This window comes from Silene latifolia, chromosome Y (genome assembly GCF_048544455.1).
Source record: "Silene latifolia isolate original U9 population chromosome Y, ASM4854445v1, whole genome shotgun sequence".
NCBI classification, from domain to species: domain Eukaryota; kingdom Viridiplantae; phylum Streptophyta; class Magnoliopsida; order Caryophyllales; family Caryophyllaceae; genus Silene; species Silene latifolia.
The window spans coordinates 46468645-46489416 of record NC_133538.1 but is presented as its reverse complement, the minus strand read 5'-3'; the positions used below and the strand labels follow the sequence as shown (position 1 = coordinate 46489416).

General features: G+C 36.7%; 1 protein-coding gene across 1 annotated transcript; it reads left to right on the top strand.

The window, feature by feature from the left end:
* Positions 1-10193: 10193 nt before the first annotated feature.
* LOC141633142 (protein argonaute 5-like) lies at positions 10194-17905 on the top strand. The gene is made up of 23 exons (XM_074445611.1): positions 10194-10503; positions 10641-11021; positions 12993-13195; positions 13271-13423; positions 13505-13635; positions 13748-13857; positions 13950-14053; positions 14128-14266; positions 14367-14483; positions 14584-14694; positions 14786-14857; positions 15016-15138; positions 15243-15384; positions 15652-15773; positions 15848-15985; positions 16213-16340; positions 16422-16484; positions 16572-16635; positions 16738-16864; positions 16945-17018; positions 17106-17200; positions 17314-17345; positions 17451-17905. Exons 2-23 carry the CDS (start codon positions 10647-10649, stop codon positions 17627-17629), a joined length of 2802 nt encoding a protein of 933 aa, XP_074301712.1. The 5' UTR covers positions 10194-10503; positions 10641-10646; the 3' UTR covers positions 17630-17905.
* Positions 17906-20772: the final 2867 nt, after the last annotated feature.

Below are 20772 nucleotides of genomic sequence, written 5' to 3'. Positions count from 1 at the left end.
GTCACTTCGATAGGTTCTGGAGCAGGCCTTGAGGTGGATCTCTTTCTTGAGGAAGTAGGAAAGGTAAAGGAGTCAGCAGTTCTTTTCCTGGCTTGACGCATCAGGATTTCAGAAGCAGAGGGTCTAACACTTCCTACGGAGGCACCAGGACGCAAGAGATCAGAATAGAGAGCCAATGGGTAAGGAAGCTTCTAAAGATTAAAAGAGGATGTTTACTAGAAGACATGGTTTCTTCAGTGGCAGAATCGTCTAAACTAGAGAGTAGGAGGGGAAATAGTCTACGGTCTTCAGATATGGAGAAAAGCTTGGCAACAGAGATTGCTTCGTCTTCAGATTTCTCAGGGTTCTTGAGTTCTGCATCAAATTAAAGAGTAAGAACAGTGAGCGACAGGGGCAATCAAAAATAGACATGCAAATACACTTACTCTTGGCAAAAACCCAGTGCTCGAACAAGTAATCAGCGTGGATGGGAAGAGATTCAAGTTTGACATAGAAGAAATCCTCGTACCACCCATCGTCCTTCCCTTTACCCGCCAATTGGAGGAAGTTTTCAGTCTTCTCCACGACCCTGAAGGTGTATTGGCCATTCCCCAACGACCGACACTCAAACCTATGGGCCAGATCTGACAATCCAATCTCGGCACCCATACTATTGTTCAAAGCAACAGTAGACAAGAGGATCCTCCATGCATAAGGGGCAATTTGGGCCATGGGGAGAGAGTTCAGGCGGATAAACTCTTGGATCATCGGGGGAAAGGGAAATTTAAGACCAAGGACGAAAGGGTAAGTGTACAAGCAGATCCACCCCGCACGAAAGGCGTCTACTTTCTGACCGGGTTTGGGGATGAGGATCACCACATCGTCACCCAGGCCAAGAAAAGCTTTGATCCTAGGGATGTCCTCTTGGGTTAGGTGAGAATCACCGGAATGTGGTCTTTTGAGGACTCCCTGCGAAGGGAAGTCGTCGTCCTCTATAAGGTCAATGGTGGCGGATGAAGATGACGTGAGACGGGTTTTGGCCATGACAAGTAAGGAGAGAGAAGCAGGAGTACCTGAAAAGACGGGAGGAGGCGGCGCTGACAGTGAAAGGACGTTGAAGAAGAAGGGTTTGGGGAGACGGAAATTTGAAGATTTTGAGGAAAACAAATGATGATAAAAGAGAAAGAAGGGGACGTGTGAGATTAAATAGGAGAGGGTAGTTGGAGTTTTGAAAAATGTGAATTGAAATGGAGTATGCTAGAAGACACTCAACGATACACTGCAATTTCCCGCTCAAATAATTAGGGTTGCGCTTTCGCGGAAAATTGGGGACAAACTGTTAGGCCCAAAATCTGGATATGGGCTGATCTGGGGCAGCAAGTCTGGAAGTAGTGTGGGACGCAGGGCATCAGGAAGCCAGGGTGACAGCATCAGCGTGCAGCGCAGAACGTGGGCTTTGATCCGCATAGAAGAAGCATATGAGAGTTCTATCACTTACCATATCCAGGGAAGGAAAGTCATATTCTGTATCAAATTAGGAATAACTTGGAGGGAAAGCAAGAAACCCTAGCTAGCCAAGCTCCCCTATATAAAGAGCCTCAACGCAAAGAAGAAAGATCATCAAAAATACGAGAACTACACCCTAGAATTCATAGCATAACGCACGAACTGTATTTCCTCCCGAATTATAGTGAAAATCTTGGTGGAATTCCGTCTCCCCCCGCGGTTGTTTCCCAAATTGGGTTTTCCGCGTCACCAAAATTGTTTGTGTTCTTTATTTACGTCGCACATCCAAATTAACATACAACAATCAATCAAATCATAATACGAACCTAACGCTAAGACCGCTTTAACCCTAAATTGGTAGAAATTTACCAAAACAGGTAGCATTTCATTTCAGGTACCTTTTTTGCTATAAAATGCTACTTGCCAAACGCGTTCAAGAAAATAAGCTACCTGAAATTTTTGTGAAAAAAGCTACTTCGATGAAAAAAGGTACCTAAAATGCGCTACCAAACAGAGCCTTAATAACTAGATTTAATTACTATCATTATTATGAAAAATAAATCATTAACTTTATTGTTCTCATCAATTACCTCGGTAGCTAACTATCATGTAAAAACAATGTAAGAGAGATTGATAACACTAACAAGGAAAGTATTAATCGGCGATAGAATAACTCGTTTATAGCAATATGATTTTATTCGAAACTCGGAAGATATTACATGTATGCATTATCTACAATTCATATTGAAACTAAACACAACTACAACTGAAAAGTAAGTGAATTTCCAATGATACGAATCACCAATGATTTCCGTCTTACAAAAAGCCACTTTTAGGTAGAAATAACGATCGTTCGGGTTTCTTAGCAAAACTTCTGCTATTATTACTAAAAAAATAAATTTAGGTACAAGATTCAGGTCGTTATAATTTGAAAATTGAAATTTTTTAACAAGAAAATATACAACACATAGACTATAAAACAATAGTATCGTGTGTGACCGGCATTTATGGTATGAGTCTTGATAAATACTTGGAACATCCCCTTACTATAAAAGCTGAAGCATTTTAAGGCTTCCTATTGATTCCTAGTTTTAAGGAATTAAATTTTTTTTTTCTCATTATCACTGACCCACGTTATGCTATGAATTCTAGGGTGTAGTTCTCGTATTTTTGATGATCTTTCTTCTTTGCGTTGAGGCTCTTTATATAGGGGAGCTTGGCTAGCTAGGGTTTCTTGCTTTCCCTCCAAGTTATTCCTAATTTGATACAGAATAGGACTTTCCTTCCCTGGATATGGTAAGTGATAGAACTCTCATATGCTTCTTCTATGCGGATCAAAGCCCACGTTCTGCGCTGCACGCTGATGCTGTCACCCTGGCTTCCTGATGCCCTGCATCCCATTATGGAATGTTGGCTCTTTGACAGGGAGATTAGCTGAGGTAGGGGAGGTTATGAAAAGGAGGAGAGTGCATATAATGTGTCTACAAGAGACAAAGTGGGTCGGAGATAAAGCAAGGGTGGTAGCGCCTTGGGGTTATAAGCTTTGGTACACGGGTAAAGACAAAATTCGTAATGGAGTCGGTATTGTCATTGATAAAGATTACATTGATGATGTGGTAGAAGTATCGAGAAAGAGTGATAGGATTATGAGTATTAAGCTTGTAGTCGGGGATGAGGTGGTGACGGTTATAAGTGCTTACGCACCCCAAGTAGGTTTGGATGCTTCTTTTCGACGAGCCTTCTGGGAAGATTTGGAAGAGGTTGTAGAACGTGTCCCTATTGGAGAGAAATTGATCATTGGTGGTGACCTCAATGGGCATGTGGGTACTAGTCGAGTTGGCTTTGAGAACATTCATGGGGGTTTTGGGTTCGGGGAGAGAAATGAAGCAGGAAGTGACATATTGGATTTTGCTTTGGCATATGACTTGGGTATAATGAACACTTGGTTCGAGAAAAGACATTCTCATTTGGTGACTTATAGAAGTGGAGGTAATGCTAGTCAAATTGACTTCCTTTTGGTAAGGAATGTGTGGAGGAAAGAGTACACCGATTGCAAGGTCATACCCGGGGAAAGTGCCGCAACACAACATAGACTAGTGGTTCTTGATTTTCGGGGTAAGAGAGACTTGAGGAAGAGAAAGATAATCGGTGAGGCACGGATCAAGTGGTGGAAGCTACAAGGGGGAAACCAACAAGCGTTTTTGGATAAGGTTGGAAGTAGCGATATTTGGTCGGATTGTGAGGAGAAAGATATTGATGCAACGTGGGATAAATTGGAGCATGTTGTAAAGGAGTTGGCGAGGGAGGTATTAGGGGAATCTAAAGGGAATAGACCATCAAGTAAGGACACATCTTGGTGGAACGATGTGGTGAGACAAGCGATAAAGACTAAACGTGAATGCTATAAGGTTTTGGGGAAATGCATGAGTGAGGAGAACTTTGAAAAGTACAGGGAGGCTAGACGAGCCGCTAAAAAGGCCGTACGGGATGCGAGGGCAAAAGTTAACCAAGAAGTGTATGCCAGGTTGGACACGAGAGAAGGAGAGAAGGATATCTATAAACGTGCTCGCATAAGAGACCGAAGGACGAGAGATATTGGGAGAGTTAGGTGTGTGAAAGATATGGACGACAAGGTTCTGGTTCGGGATAACGAGATAAAGGCTAGATGGAGTTCTTACTTTGATAATTTATTCAATGGACATCAGGAACAAGGTTTTGGGGATGTAGAGGTAACACCAAGCATGGTTAACCGGGAATTTGTGCGTAGAATACAAAAGAGTGAAGTTAGAAAGGCGTTAAGGAAGATGGGGTCAAAGAAAGCAGAGGGACCGGATGGTATACCCATAGAAGTTTGGAGGTGCTTCGGGGAGAAAGGGATTGAATGGGTAACCATGCTCTTCAACAAGATTTGGAGGAGCAACAAGATGCCATCGGCTTGGAGGAAAAGCACTCTTGTCCCTTTGTACAAGAACAAAGGTGATGTCCAAGAGTGTTCCAATTATCGGGGAATTAAACTTATGAGTCATACAATGAAGTTATGGGAGCGGGTAATCGAGCAAAGGCTTAGGAGATATGTAGACATCTCGGAAAACCAATTTGGATTTATGCCCGGGAGATCGACTATGGATGCGATTTTTATCATGAGACAGTTGATGGAATACCATCGGGACAAGAAGAAGGATTTGCATATGGTTTTTATTGACTTGGAAAAGGCATATGATAGGGTACCAAGAGAAGTACTTTGGTGGGCTTTGGCGAGAAAGGGTGTGTCGCGAAAATATATTGACCGCATAAAGGACATGTATGAGGGGGCTAGTGCAAGTGTTCGCACTAATGTTGGGAGAACGGAAGAATTTTCTATCACCATCGGGGTGCATCAAGGTTCCGCACTTAGTCCTTTTCTCTTTGCTATAGTTATGGATGAGTTGACAAGGGATATTCAGGACGACATCCCTTGGTGTATGATGTTTGCTGATGATATTGTGTTGATTGATGAGACAAAAGAGGGGTGGAGAGAAAGTTGGAATTGTGGAGGCAGACTTTAGAGACTCGTGGGTTCAGTGAGCGGGGAGTAAGACCGAGTATTTGAGGTGTCAGTTCACTAAGGTGGCGGGGTTGAGATCGACAGAGGCGGGGAGTATTATTTTCGATGGGAATGTTGTTGAGGGTTCGGATTTCTTCAGATATCTAGGATCTATTATTCAAAAAGATGGGGAGTTAGACGGAGATGTGGCTCACATAATTAAAGCGGGATGGTTGAAATGGAAGAGTGCTTCGGGGTTTCTATGCGATAAAGATATGCCCCAAAGATTAAAGGGAAAATTTTATCGCACGGCAATTAGGCTTGCCCTACTTTACGGCTCCGAGTGTTGGGCAGTGAAACATTGTCACATTCAAAAGATGAGTGTGGCGGAGATGCGCATGTTGAGGTGGATGTGCGGACATACAAGGAAAGATCGGTTAAGGAATGAGGTGATTAGGGAAAAGGTTAAAGTGGCGCCAATAGAGGACAAGATGATGGAAAACCGACTAAGATGGTTTGGCCATGTGAGAAGGAGACCTATGGACTTTTGATTAGGAGGCCGGAGACTTGGAGAAACGAGAAAAAGGTCCCTAGAGGCGAGAGGAAGACCGAGACAGACATGGTTGAGAGTGATAGAGCACGATATGAGAGTTCTGGAGCTTGAGGAGAGTATGGTGACGGAGAGGGCACAATGGAGGGAAAGGATACATGTGGATTTTTAGTATTTGATGTTTTTTTGACAGATTTAGTGTTTTTATTTATTTATTTAATTTAAAGAAATTAATTTATTTATTTTTCTCTCCTTTATTACACACTTTTTCAACAACCACTTTCTTATAGATTCTACCTGGTTCATTCCGGATCCTTAACTCTATTTCGGTTTTTAAAAATCGTTTTAATCTTTTCTCTCGATTTAAATTTTAAGTTTTTATAAAAGAAAGACGGAATTCGATTTTAAAACCCCTAAGTTCACCTTGACTTTCCATTACATTTTCGTTCTCCCTTTTGTTTTTTATCTTCCCCTTTTTTATTCGCATTTTGAGGCGTGCGTTCACCCATGGACGGTTCGAAAGGATGATTCATGTCAGCCGACCCCAAATCATTTTGGGATTAAGGCTCTGATGTTGTTGTTGTTGTTATCACTGACCCACGTTCTCTTCCCAATTAATTACTTACTCTTTCTCTTTTATAACACTAACTCTTTCTCTTATTTAATGGCCACAAAACCATACATTATACAATTGTATTACATAAATAAGATAATATAAACATTCAGAAACTACAAATAATATGGGGTATAGTAAATTTCAAATTCTATCAAAAAAAATGAAAACCATAATATTCTTCATAGTTTTTCTACAGAATATCCCATGAAATAAAAGCTGATATTGTAACAATTAAAAATGGAATTTTTGAATCATATACAATTAACACTAAAACAATGCATAATGTAAAATAAATAGAAATAACCATAAAACTTACTGTAAAAAAAGAGTAAAAATAACAGATTTGATTATTTTACAAAAAAATCCCAAATAATGATGTGCGGAACGAGAATTGTGATAAAATGACCAAAAAAAAATAGAAAAAACTTTTGATACTATAATTTTCCTAAAAAATGTGACTGTTTCCGAAAAATAAATGAAAATCACTTTTTAAAAAATTATTTAACCTTCAAAAATCAGACTCTTTTTCAGAAATTATTTGAAAAATATATCATAAAACGCAAATTCTTATTTCAGACGGGCTGTTTTCCCGTCTGAAATAAGACGAGTAAAATATTGCCATTTTTTAAGAAAATGTAACTATTTAATCCACAAAATGTTGTGACTAGAGGTGTCATTTTTTACCCTGAAAATAATGTGAAAAATAATGGTAACATATTATCAGAAAATAACAACATTTTATTGTAAAATGATGACATATTGCCCGTCTTATTTCAGACGAGAATCAGCCGTCTGAAGAAAAACGCACTGTAAAATAAAATCATCAAATTTACGAAAAAAAAAAGAAAAAAATTTATTAAAATCTTATAGAACCACATGCATGAAAATTATCCAATTGAATAGCTAATCATACTTAAAAAAAAAAAATTAATGCCATCAAAATAAGGAGGAGTTGATGTCTTCAATTATTCGAAATTAAATAGTGTAGGGATTTTATTAATCTATCCATCTTGAAATATATGGTTTTTAGAAAATGCATGTAGCAAAGCTAGACAATAGAAGTAGAAAAAAAAAATCAAACGAAAAAATTGCATGTTGATTTGATACGGAGTTTCAATAAAAAAAAAACTACCATGAATCATATAAACAGCTGAAAACAAGATAGAGCTAAGAAAAAGTTAGATCGAAACAAACACAGATTTGAATCCTACGAGCTCCATAATAATGTATTGATCTACATTTATTTTATGTAGGTTTCATGAGTTTTTTAAAGATGAAAATGAGAGTTTGTAGGACAGTTGGATATGAGTGACGGCCGGAGTGTTTTGACTGAAGGTAAAGTAGAGATATGAGATAATGAAATGTAAGTCTAGGGTTAGACTTTAGAGAATCATTCTATCATATGTCATGGTTTTGTTAAGGGTCCTGCTATACGTCGTCGACAATTTACTAATTATCGTCGACAATTAATGTAAATTTCCAAGTTTGCCCTCCATAACATAACTCCATTTCCGTCTCACTAAAATGCAATTTTCGTCTCACTAAAATACAAGTCAATTTCCGTCTCACTAACGTCTCACTAAAATCTTTCAAACAAAAAAAAAAGACGGTTTTTGAAAAAAAAAAAAAAAAGCGGGATTTGTAATTAACAACATGAACGAGAACTTAGCGATTATCGATTACCGCACCAAAAATTAATCTAAGTCAGAAAATGATTTTTTTTTTCAAAAAAAAAAAGAAAGAAATTTCGGGACGAAAAACATTTTAAATCGGACCAAGGTCCGGACAAAGAAAATTTTCGTCGGACCATGGTCAGACAAAAATATTTTTCGTCTGGACCAGTCCAGGCAGAAAATATTTTCGTCGGACCAGTCCAGGACGAAAAATATTTTCGTCCGGAATTTTTTTTTTTTTTTTTTTAAAAAATTTTTTTTTTAAAATTTTTTTTTCCCGGACGAAAATATTTTTAAATCTGGACGGACTGGAATGCAGACGAAAATATTTTCCGTCTGGACCTGGGTCTGGACGAAAAATATTTTTGTCTGGACCATGGTCTGGACGAAAAATTTCTTCATCCAGGCCCCTTTTCAACAATTTTTTTTTTTAAAAAAATTATTAGTTTGCCGTCTTAAATTAGTTTTAGGTGCGTGGATCGATAATCGCTAATTAAAATAAGTTTCAATAAATTAAAAAATTAAAATAAAACGAACTATCCCCGAACGGGGTTTATTAGTAATTATTAATTATTTTTTACGAAAACAAAACAAGACGGAAAAAATATAAGGGGGAGTGTGAGGGAGGGGTAGTTTTGGAAGTTCATTAAAATTGTCGACGACCTTTAGCAGGCAGGTTGGACAACAAGTTGGGCCAGCTATATTCGGGCCATGTTAATTAACATGGAAAACAAACTAAAGTTCATGAACTACTTGGTTATCCGACATCCCATGCAACTAGGTCTCACAAGAATAATTAACATCTCATTATTGTCTATAATTTGGCTTATTAATTACTTAACACAAATTCTCATAAAAAAACGGACATTATCCGTCACAAGTTAAAGATGGATAGTATTTCTCTCACAAAATGTAAATGGATACTGCAAGTGGAGGGAAATAGATACCCCACTTGCCGTCTCACTTGCATTTTGTGAGACAGCCACTATCCGTATTCAATGAGACGGACTGTATTAATTATAGTAGGTATTCGAAGAGACCAGTGGTAGAGCCAGGAAGTGCTAGCTAGAGTGTGAAAATTTAAAAGTTTTTAGTTAAAAAATTTCAATTTTTTTGAGTTCCGCTTATACCCTTACCATTCACTCCCACCGGAATTTTCTGACCCCCTGAGTTTAAATCCTAGCTCCGTCATTAGGTGAGACGGTCTCATATTGTGAGTCGGGACCTTCTTACAAAATTCATCTCATACACATATTCTTTATATTTTACTTGAATATATTTCAGTTGTTATTTGTTTTACAATGATAATAAACAAAAATCAAGGATAATTATGCACATTTATATGCTCCTATATTCAATAATAGCGCCGATTATTAATTACGACCCGTGCAATGTTGCACAGGTATAAAACTAGTAAATAATTCAAAACATAAGTAAAGCTGTGATCAACTAAATAATCAAGATACGAGTTGCTCTATATGAAATACGGAGTACAATATAAAATTATACTCCGTATTTCCTGTACAAATCAATAAATCAATAAAAGGGTAAGAAAAAAAACGCAATTGCTAAATCCTGCACACTCTTTTACTGAATCCCACCCACTTTACCCTAATATTCCATAACTACCCTTCCTCACAAAAAGACCTAAAAAAAGTTATCTCCCTTCTCTCTTACAAGCCTAACCAATTCATTAACTCGACAATTATGAATCGTAATTCGCAATTTACCACTCGTAATTTCTCTGTTTAATCAATAATTTTATTAATACCGTCTTCGTTTTTTTTACAATTAGGGTTTGGAATATCAGAAAACAAGAAAAAAACGGTACCATCACTAGTTCTGCAATGACGATGTTCGATGTTTCCATCTCCATATCATGCATGTTGACGGCAAGCAATGAGTAATTGTGCTTTTGAATCACTTTTACGCACCAATAAGAAAGAATTCACATAATTAAAAGAGTAATTGTGTTAAATTGACAGTAAAAAAATTTACGCAACTACGAAAGAATTCCTATTTCCGATTTGCTAATTAAATTGGCTAATTAAATGTTCAACAAAATGGAAAACTGAATTATCAGTCTATACTTACGGTGGTAGCCTGTTCGGCGGCGAACTCTTCGGTTTGTCGTCGCCTGAGGTTGGGAGGGGACGAAGGGGCGATGAAGTTTTTTTTGGGTGTTTACTTTTTCATTAGGGGTGAAAAAAATGTGAGGGGTACATTCGGGATAAGGGGAGAAAATGTGCGGGATTAAGTAAAATGTTGTGCGGGATTTAGCACATCCCAAAAAAAAAGGGCAGACGAGAAGGTAAAAAGTGGGAAGGAGGGGTAATAATGTAAGATAAGGCAGTTAATTACCCCCACAACTACCATTCTTGTAAGAAAAACACTTGTTATCCATTTCAAACCGTGATATTTTACCCTATTGAAACGAAGGGTAAAATAGTAAATTCAAAAAAAGGGGTAAATCCTCGTTCCTCAACTTCCCCATTTATAAGCAAAACCTCTCCCACTTCTCCCATCATTCACACGTCTCTTTACCTCCCCCACTACTCCTCTCTCTCTTTTTAACCTCTGCAGTTTCCTCTCATCTTCCCTTCAAAACACCAAAAAATTCACTACAATTTACCATACTTGTTCATCTCATAATTTAGTAAGTAAAAACACAACAATATAACCCTACTGTAGTAATCTTCGTAAAATATTCTTTGGTTTCGACTTTCGATGTTGTATTTATGTATGTTGTTTTTCTAACAAATTTTCCGTTTGGTTTTGTTTATGTTGTTGTAGGTACAAATGTCGTTTCGCGGCGGACGTGGTGGTGGTGACGGTGGAAGACGCGGAGGTTACAACGGAGGCCGTGGCAGTCGACGTGGACCGTTCGGACGAGATGGAGAACGCGGTGGTGACGGTGGTCGTGGGGGAGGACGCGGTGGCGGAGGGTACCGAGGACCATCAGTTGGAGTACTCACACCAGCAGTATGGGCGGAGGCGGAAAATCAGCCGTTGGAGAAGGAGCTTCAACAGAAGTTAGCCGTGTCGACTCCGGCATTGTCTTCAGTAACTAAACCGCCGCCGAGACCCGGGTTCGGTCGGATAGGGATGAAGTGTGTTGTTAGGGCTAATCATTTTCTGGTTCAACTTTCTGATCGTGACTTCCATCATTACGATGTATGTAAACAATTCAGTTTCCTTACTTAAACTCTTTTTAGTATGATTTTTTTTCATTCTTATTTTTTCTATGGTTTTTTGTTTTTTTCTCTTTTGTTTTTGTTTTCATAACCTAATGGATGTTTTCTTACACTATCTTTGTAGTTGATATTATTTTGGGAAAATTTCTATGGATTTGTATTTTTGCTTTCATCTTTGGTTTTTTTTGTCAAAAACTACCTTATATTTAGGGGTATTTGTAAAAAACTATCTTATACTCCCTCCTATTCATAATAAACCTCCCCATTTCTTTTTTCGGTTATTCACAATAACCTCCATATTTCCTTTTTTGGTAAGTGTTTGTGTGGTCCAAATTTAATTGTAGGGTGGGGTAGTGTTTTTGTGTGGTCCAAATTTAATTATATGGTGAGCTAGTGTGTTTCCTTAATTTTTGTGCCAAAATGAAATGAGAGGTTTATTATGAATGGGAGGGAGTATTATTTTTCTTATTTTAGACTACCTTTGTTTTTTCATTTTCTGGTCAAAAACTACCTGCGTTGAAAATATGGTGAGATTTGGTCGATTTAGTGACATTAACAACTTTCTTAACATCAAACAACAAAGATCAACTGCGTCCAAATCAAAAATTTAACTTCAGATAAGCAAAATTAATGAATTTCACATTTCAATAATAACTACAAACATCTACTAAAGTTTAGCATAAGTACTTTATGACTTCCCAAAATCGAATCGGGTCATGTGAAATATGTTAAAGTCGAAAAATAGACCAAATATGTTTACATTCTTAGCGTAGGTAGTTATTGACCAAAAATAAAGAAAACAAAGGTAGTTGAAAACAAAAAAGTAATATAAGGTAGTATTTTTACAAATACACCTAAATATAAGGTAGTTTTTGACAAAAAAACTCTTAATCTTTTATTCTGTTTATTGTTTTTTATCTGAAAAAGTGGGAAATATATTTACCGTTGTTTTTTTTTCTTGTGTTAAAGTTGTTGTGAGATCTATCGTATGCTAAGACTAACTCGTCTTTTTCATATCTAATGATGTTTTTAGTGTCTGTATTTTTTTTTGTGGGTTGAAAATTTATTGACGTTTTGGGTAATTAATTGTAATAATATTGGTTTTAAGCATTTAATGGTGTTTCTAAATATTTTAATGGCATGTTTTTTTAGATTTACTGCGGTATTCACGAGAATGGCATTAAAATCTAAAAGTAAATCTGTCATAGTGAAGTGGTAAATTCATGATACCTTGATCAACGGTTAAATTTCCCCTTACTTTTACTTTGATATGTACTGTATTTAATACCCATGTATGTACTCATTTTTACTGTTAAGTTTACACCTTCAGTCGTGAATCGTGATAAATGTGATGATGTATTCTTCAAAATAAGGTTCAACTTTCTGGTCATTAGGTAGTTCATGATTTTATTGCCTTTAATGTAGTTTAGAGCAGAAATACTTTAGTCGAATCAGTTGTCACATGCGATGGATAAATGTTTCTTCTTGTCTCTGTCAATCCTTGAACCCTTGACCTACGACAATAGTCATAAAACTTCGACAATGTTTTTTGCCATTAGAGTTGAAGGAGGATTGGTTGGATAAAGGTTTTCAATGCTATCTCCTTAAAATGTTTGCCTTGCCATCTTCATTTGTTGGATTTTTACTTTCATGCCAAAATGCATAACACTTATTTTCCATCTAAAGAATTGACTTAACTAAATTTCAGGATTCAGAAATTGTTGTACTTGATAGTGTTCCGACATTTTAAATTTGTACATTGTGGGTTTTAACTGATTGTCTGATATGATCATGCTTTGTGGTGTTTTTCATTACTTCTGGTTGGAAAGTTAATCTATTCTTCTTTTCCAAGTTCTGTTTACGTTTTACTTGGAGCATTAGTTTGTGTTAACATTATCTGATAATGGTTTACATTTAACTTCTGTACTCATATTATTGTGTACCTGAACAGGTATCTATATCTCCGGAAATATCTTCAAAGAACTTGTGCAGAGAGATAATGTCAAAACTGCTAGAACAAAATCCTCAGTATTTGGGGAAGCGCATACCAGCGTATGATGGCATGAAGAGTCTCTACACTGCTGGCCCTTTGCCTTTCACTTCTAAAGAATTTGTTGTTGAGCTGCCCAGGGAACGTAAAGGAGGTTCAAACAGGTTTGTGTGACACATTCAGTCGCTAATGGCTGCAACTGAATAAACATAAACTGACTGGTTTTGTTTGTTTGGCAGTGAATCGAGGAAATTTGAGGTTTCTGTAAAGTTGGCTTCAAGAGTTGATGTCCACCATTTGAAGGAATTTCTCTCCGGGAGAAACACTGAAACACCACAAGATGCCATACAAGTTCTTGATGTTGTCTTGCGAGCTGCGAAGAGTTTGAAAGAGTAATCAAAATTAATTGTACTTGTGTTCTTTCGTTTTTGTTGTATTCTTTTTTTACTGAATTTGTGTTTCTTGGCAAACAGGTATGTTATAATTGGAAGATCTTTCTTTTCTGAGGATTTGGGCAAAGGGAATCTGGCAGATGGTATTGAGTTCTGGAGGGGATACTATCAAAGTATCCGGCCTACTCAGATGGGACTATCTCTATACATTGGTATGTTAATCTCTTGGTAAACACTTACCGGCTTCTGATTTGCAAAACATTTTCTCAAGGGAATGCAAATTTAAAATATTCTGATGTGTTTTGCAACTATATTTTGTTGTAGATTCATCTGCTCGGCCTTTCTTCAAACCATTATGTGTTACCTCATTCGTGATGGAGAATGTGAAGTTAAGAGATCTTTCCAGGCCACTTAATGATGCTGCTCGTTTGAAGGTAATTAATATTTAGCTTTGGTATATATGGTGGCTATTTATCTAGTTACATTGAAGCTAGAAGTCTAATAGAGCTACTTTTTTCCTTCTCAGGTGAAGAAGGCTTTAAGAGGCATAACTGTGGAAACAAAACACATGGGCTACAGGAAGTGCTATAAAGTGATCGGGATATCGAACGAACCAGCGAATCAAATTATGTATGTTTGTTTAGCTACGTAGTCTAATGCATCGGAAAGACAACTGACATTGTATATGTTTGCTTTGTTGCCAGGTTTTCTCTCGGTAATGAAGAGAGCCAATTGTCTGTTGCTCAATATTTCCGAGAAAAGTACAAAATTCAGCTGAAATTCCCTGCTTTGCCATGTATTCAAGTGGGATCGTCCAAAAAGCCTACATACATCCCCATGGAGGTCTGCTGCGTAATCTTCTTGGAAGAGTACTTGACTAAAAATTTAGCAATTGTATGTTGTAGTATACTATTTAATTTGATCATGATTTGTGTACTTGTAGCTTTGCATGATTGTGAATGGGCAAAAGTACCCAAAAAAGTTGAATACGGATCAAGTGACAGCACTTCTGAAAGCGACATGCCAAAGACCGGGTGACCGGGAGCATAATATCATCACGGTAAAACATTGTCTTTTTGTCTTTTAATTTTATTCGCAGTAATGTCACTTTGAGCTGTTTTAGGTCGTCATTTAATATTTTGGCTGTTTTGTTTTTGAAGATGGTTAAAGATAATAAGTTTGGAGGAAATGAAATGGTTAATCAAGAGTTTGGGATGCAAATTTCTGAAATGTGCACATCCGTTGATGCCCGAATCTTGCCTCCACCAATGGTATGTTACGTGAATACTCCGTATTTTTTATTTTTCACCCAGTCATGTTTTCAAATGTTTACTTTACTGATGAAATGTTTCTGTTGTAAAGCTTAAGTACCATGAAAGTGGAAAGGAGCGACAAGTTGCACCGGCTGTGGGACAGTGGAATATGATTGATAAGGTAAACTCTTCATCCTACTTCAGTTTTTTCCATTCAACTTTTGTTTATCAAGCGGTACCATGGATATTTTGAGATGGCAGCTGTAATATAGGGAGTCTGTCATCTGTTTTTAATCAGTTTGTTGAGACTTATTCTCACTGCTCTTTTGGCATATGTAGAAAATGTACAATGGTGCTACTGTTGATAGATGGACATGCTTAAACCTGTCTACTAGTGTGAATGCCGAAATCATGCAGCTGTTTTGTATGGATTTAATTTCTATGTGTTCTAGCAAGGGAATGGTACGTTCTGCTGTTTTTTTTTTCTTCTTTTAGCTGAAATTGTGCTGGTCTACTGCCCTACCAGTCCAAATTTGCTGATCGATTTTTTTATTTGACGTTGCTAGGCATTCAAAAGGAACCCCTTTATTCCTCCAATCATAGCTCATGTTAATCAGCTTGAGAGAGTCCTACCTGATATAGACAGGCAGGCTAAGAATCAGTTGCAGTTACTCATTATTATACTGCCAGATTATACTGGAACTTATGGTATGTGCCTCTCTTTGCCATTAGTTATGTATTCAATTGTTCTGTTTAGCTGATCAAATTATAGTTGTTTCAAGGCTGTCTGTTGAAATGTCAAGTCTCTTTGTGTTATGTCCGTAGCCGTGTGAGTTTTGAGTTGTAAATGTAGCTATCAAGTATTATGCTGATTAATTATGTTGTTCAATTTGAACTTAGTTATTTTTTCCTTGCGGGATTTTCTCCTGCCTTCTTTGTAGCCTGCTAAATTCTAGGATTGTTTTGAAAATTCAGGAACTATAAAAAAGATTTGTGAAACTGAGCTTGGTATTGTCTCCCAGTGCTGTAAGCCTAACCATGTCATGAGAGGACAAAAGCAATACCTTGAAAATGTGGCTTTGAAAATCAATGTGAAGGTAATCATGCACTCATTGATTGTCTTTTTCCAAAATGTTCAATGGCAACTAAAGCAATCCAATAACATGTATAGGCTGGAGGAAGCAACTCTGTTTTGCTTGATGCTATCTCAAGGAAAATTCCACGCTTGACGGACTGCTCAACAATAATTTTTGGAGCTGATGTTACACATGCCTCTCCTGGAGAAGATTGCAGTGCTTCAATTGCAGCAGTATGATTAATATTTTTATATACTGTTTTAATACCTTCATTGGCTCCATTCAATTTTATTTCCTAAATATTTGACTTTGTGAGTCTGCCAATGTCAATTTTGATTTGATACTTTCACATGTATCATTGTCAACATTAATATTCGCTGACCGTGAATGTCAAACGGAGACAGTTCAAATAAAAATGGAGGGAGTGTTCTAGTTCATGAGCTTGGATTGTTTGTTGCAGGTTGTTGCTTCCATGGACTGGCCAGATGTTACCAAATACAAGGGGATCGTCTCAGCTCAGAGTCACAGGGAAGAGATAATACAGGACCTTTACAAAGAAGTTGATGGGAAGCCTTCTGGGATGATCAGGTAACTGAATCTAATGCTCACTTCACATTTGCCTATTCAAGATCTTTGCTTTTGTTGGGTTCTAATTTGTTTTTCGTACAGGGAACTTTTGATTTCTTTCTACAGGTTAACAGGGCAGAAGCCTAAAAGGATCATATTCTACAGGTACAATTTGTTCTCCAAAGTATTCTACCGTTATTTATTCTATTTTTTAAAATTTGTTCAATGATTTAATCTCATATTAATGTGCAGAGATGGAGTGAGTGAAGGCCAGTTTGCACATGTTCTGCTTCATGAAATGGATGCTATAAGAAAGGTACTCTTTACTTTTTCTTGTAATGAACCTATGTTTCATCTATATTTTAAGAGCACTTGTCAAGCTTATGGGCGAAAATGATTTGCCATTGTCATACCATAGGCTTGTGCTACTTTGGAGAATGGCTACCTGCCTCCGGTCACATTCGTGGTGGTGCAGAAAAGGCATCATACTCGTCTTTTCCCTGTTGACAACAATCTAACTGACAAGAGTGGGAACATCATTCCGGGTTTGTGTCCTTAACATCTTAATTTCTCTAATTTTATAATTTTTTTTTTTTTAAAAATAACGTGTAATTGTATGCCTCAGGTACTGTAATTGACACGAAAATCTGCCATCCGTCTGCGTTTGACTTCTACCTGTGCAGTCATGCTGGTATTCAGGTATGTTTCTGCTGTCCGCTTTGTGTTTTCAGTTCCAAAATTAAACCTATCCATATGCCTTTCATCTTCTGTCATTTTATTATGTAGGGAACGAGTAGGCCGACACACTACCATGTGCTGCTTGATGAGAACAAGTTTACAGCAGATCTGCTTCAGCTCCTCACCAACAGTCTATGCTATACGTAAGTGTCTGCTTTCTGCCATGTTCACTACTACCTTTGTCCAATTTACAAATCGACATTGGAACGAGTACTGATGCTCTCTGTTTTGCTATTCTTCTTGTTGTAATCTTCAGTTATGCCTGCTGCACTCGATCAGTCTCAGTTGGTAAGTTCCTTTTCCTCGTAGAATCACTTGGATCCTAGCAACCTTTCATAGCATCTCTCTGTAAATTAGGCCTTTTCTTTGCTAACAATCTGCACCAACCTCCAGTTCCTCCGGCATACTATGCTCATCTGGCAGCATTCAGAGCTCGTTACTACGTGGAAGGGATGACAATGTCAGAAAGTGGATCGTCAAGTGCACTGGATATGACTCAGAGTAGCCAGGCACATATCGCAATGCTGCCCAAGATCAAGGACAATGTGAAGAATGTCATGTTTTACTGCTGATTTAATCCTTGAGTCTTTCTCCTAGCAGCAACTCGACTTTTTTTTAAGTTCGGTTTAACCTATTTTGGATTTGAAACTCGGTTTTTGCTAATTCCTCTTTTGCCAGTGTGCTTTCCACGCTTGTAATGTGAAGTACTTGATACTCTTATTATGGGTTAGCAAGCACAGTTAATTAATGGTTTTAAGATGTTAAACACCAAACAGTACTTTTTTATTTACTGTAAGCCTGTAAGGTGATGAATGTGACTTTTTTTTTTACTGCAAGGGCAGTATGGTAAATTTCATCTCAGATAATTTTCATTCAAATTATCTACCAAGTAGGGTCCTCATACTTTAAGGGTAAGTCTGCAGCTGTAAGTATAGGTAGGTGGGTGAAATCTGACTTTTATCAAAGGGACTTGTGTGTGGGGGTATGCAGGTTACCTAGGACATGTTTATGTGGATGGTGTTGTGGTCCTTGACTATATTATGCATTGGAATATTTCTAATTTGGGAGTGTTTCCAAAATGGGTATGAGTTATTTCCAGTGACCAGTTTTTACCAGCCAAATGCCAGCCAAGATGTGTTCCTTTTCAGCTTTTTTCAGTTTCTTGAACTCTTAACTTTAGGATGCTGCAACTGAATTACCCCTTGTGTAGGGCTGTACAAGAGTTCCATTGTAATAATGATGATGATACTTGTATTTTATTTATTCAATGTCGCTTACCCTCTTTTAAGCCGTATATATGTCTTAAAAGTTGAAACGGGCTAAAACGATACCACATGCATTGATAAGATTCCTTTTATGAAACGGGCTATTTGATCTTGAATAATGTATTGTGTCTTACATAATAAAAAATTCCTTTTATGAAACCGGTTTCTAAAGTAAGAAACCGGTTTCATGTTAGGAAAAGGTGATCACGTAGAAAGTATGGAACTTTTACCATTGGGGATAATTAAAAAGTTTCATAATTAATTACCCTAAGTTTCTTATCAATATTTTAAGGTGTTTGTTTCTCTTTGTGCAATTAAGTTTAAATAGGTTACGAAATGTACTTCGACGAAAGTTTATAAAACAACTAGGAAGTAACAGTACGAGTTTCAACTACGATTTAATTGTAATGCTACCAACCTATTGTAGTATGCAGGTTACGGTACGAGTTTCATCTTTTAGAATAATAATTTTTTAAACTTACAAGTGAAGGCTTAATTGGAGGAAGAGAAGTTATTTCGAGTTGTAAGATTTGGAGTATTTGTTTTGCCGTTTTGGTTTCAAAACTTGGGTTATAAATGGATGACAAGTTATATGGTGAAGTGAATTGGTTTGGGTACAATTGTGCCTACACTTTATACGGTTAATAGGCTACACCCTCTATTGTCAATTGAGTTTAGAGTAGAAACCTTAGTTTTGTAATGTGTACTCTCTTTCCTCCATTTGAATATGACCTAGACCGATTTTCATGACTTAACAACGTCGTTCACCCCTCTATCACAACCATCGTACGTAAAATTTATTGCTCGTCAATTTTGAATAGACGATGACTAGTTCACAAATGGTCATGACCCTTTCATACATTGCTTTTACGAATAAAATATAGTATGAATTAGGCAACTCTAATGTAGTCTTATTTTATAAAGTAGATGATAAAATTTGGTAAATAGTAGTGGCCTGGACGAGATCGGCACCAAAACTAGTCTAGTTATTAAAAAATCTTGTAACAATTGGTGCTGGACGAAGACGAATAACCTAAAAGGTTCCGTGTTTATTCCGAGGTATGGTGATTGTGGTACGATTTTTCATCGACTTTGTTTTCGAATTACTGAGTATAAATAAAATTACATCTGATTACACAAAGTAACTGTTATTTAACTAAGAAAAGTAAAACCATTGCTAATGTTAATGTTTTTGATGTAAAATGGGATATCTACTACAATCGACAACAGTAACTAATCCCCTTGCCCTAAGTGCTCTTATAAAGAGGTAAGGAACCGACTAAGAAATTTGCTCTATTTTCAGGAATCCCTAAGTAGATATTATCGTTTATTATGTACTAGTTGGAAAGTCCGTGCGATGCATGGGGCTCCTATTAGAATTATCTGTAAAAATATATTATTAAGTTAATAAAAAAGTCCAACTATGTTGAATCATTGATGAAAAAAAATTCATGGTTGATATAGTTCATTGATGAATTATTAGTGCTTTTACCGTAAAAAATTGACATTCAATAGTACTTATAACATCAAGTGATTTAGTTATAATATGTACTTTGCTTTTTCATTGTCGCGGGCACAACTGGTTTTTAATTCAATAAAAAAACGCCCTCTCTGTAAACATGGTGCAACTCACCAAAATGAATCCTTAATAACGGAAACAGACCTTTATGAGTCTTGTAAATTATTTTAACCTACAACAACTACGTAAAACTGAATAATGTTACGTAAAACAACAATTATCATAATTATATATAGTGTGTTCAAAGAAAATGTTAGATATCTTAAACATAATTTTACCTTGATTATATATCTATAATTAATAATGTTTGCTCCTTATAAACTTCTCGCAACATCAAATCCAAACTGAATTTCAATAGAATTATTAATCTCTAAACAACAATAAAAAATAACTGTGATTTTATTGCATAGAATGCATGGGACAACATCATTTATTAGTTTTATGACATCATTTAAAATCGTTGAGTTACCAAGTTAGTAATTTATAGCAATGCTGAAACGTTGGTTTACATTATCATGGTCTGCTAATAGAATACTATTAAATTTAACAAAAAGTCAAACCATACTGAAAATAAGAGCAAACAAAATTACGGGAGTTGATTTAGATGAGGAGTGATTAATCATCAGTTCCCCTCACAAAAACGCAACAAAAATGTTGGCATTTGGTATTGACTATCTTAGTTGTATAACATTCACAGATATAATTGGATTGTGGAGTTATTATTCTTATAATCTCACGCGTCATCGGTTTTTAACAACAATAGTTTTTTACTATTTACAATTAAGACTACTTGTCCTTAAAGCTTCATGCAAAATATATAATATGACACATAATTTGATAAATTTGTGAAAACTTCTTTGTAAACAATGTCCTTCGTTTGGCCTTAATACATTTGGTCTCTATCACGATGAGAACCTTAATCCCATGGATG

What these genes read in the sequence shown, in the direction of transcription:
- LOC141633142 (XM_074445611.1), top strand. Translation starts at nt 10,647, where the DNA reads ATGTCGTTTCGCGGCGGACGTGGTGGTGGTGACGGTGGAAGACGCGGA. An exon ending in GTGACTTCCATCATTACGAT is followed by an intron (nt 11,022 to 12,992) that starts GTATGTAAACAA and finishes GTACCTGAACAG; the next exon opens with GTATCTATATCTCCGGAAAT. An exon ending in GAACCAGCGAATCAAATTAT is followed by an intron (nt 14,054 to 14,127) that starts GTATGTTTGTTT and finishes CTTTGTTGCCAG; the next exon opens with GTTTTCTCTCGGTAATGAAG.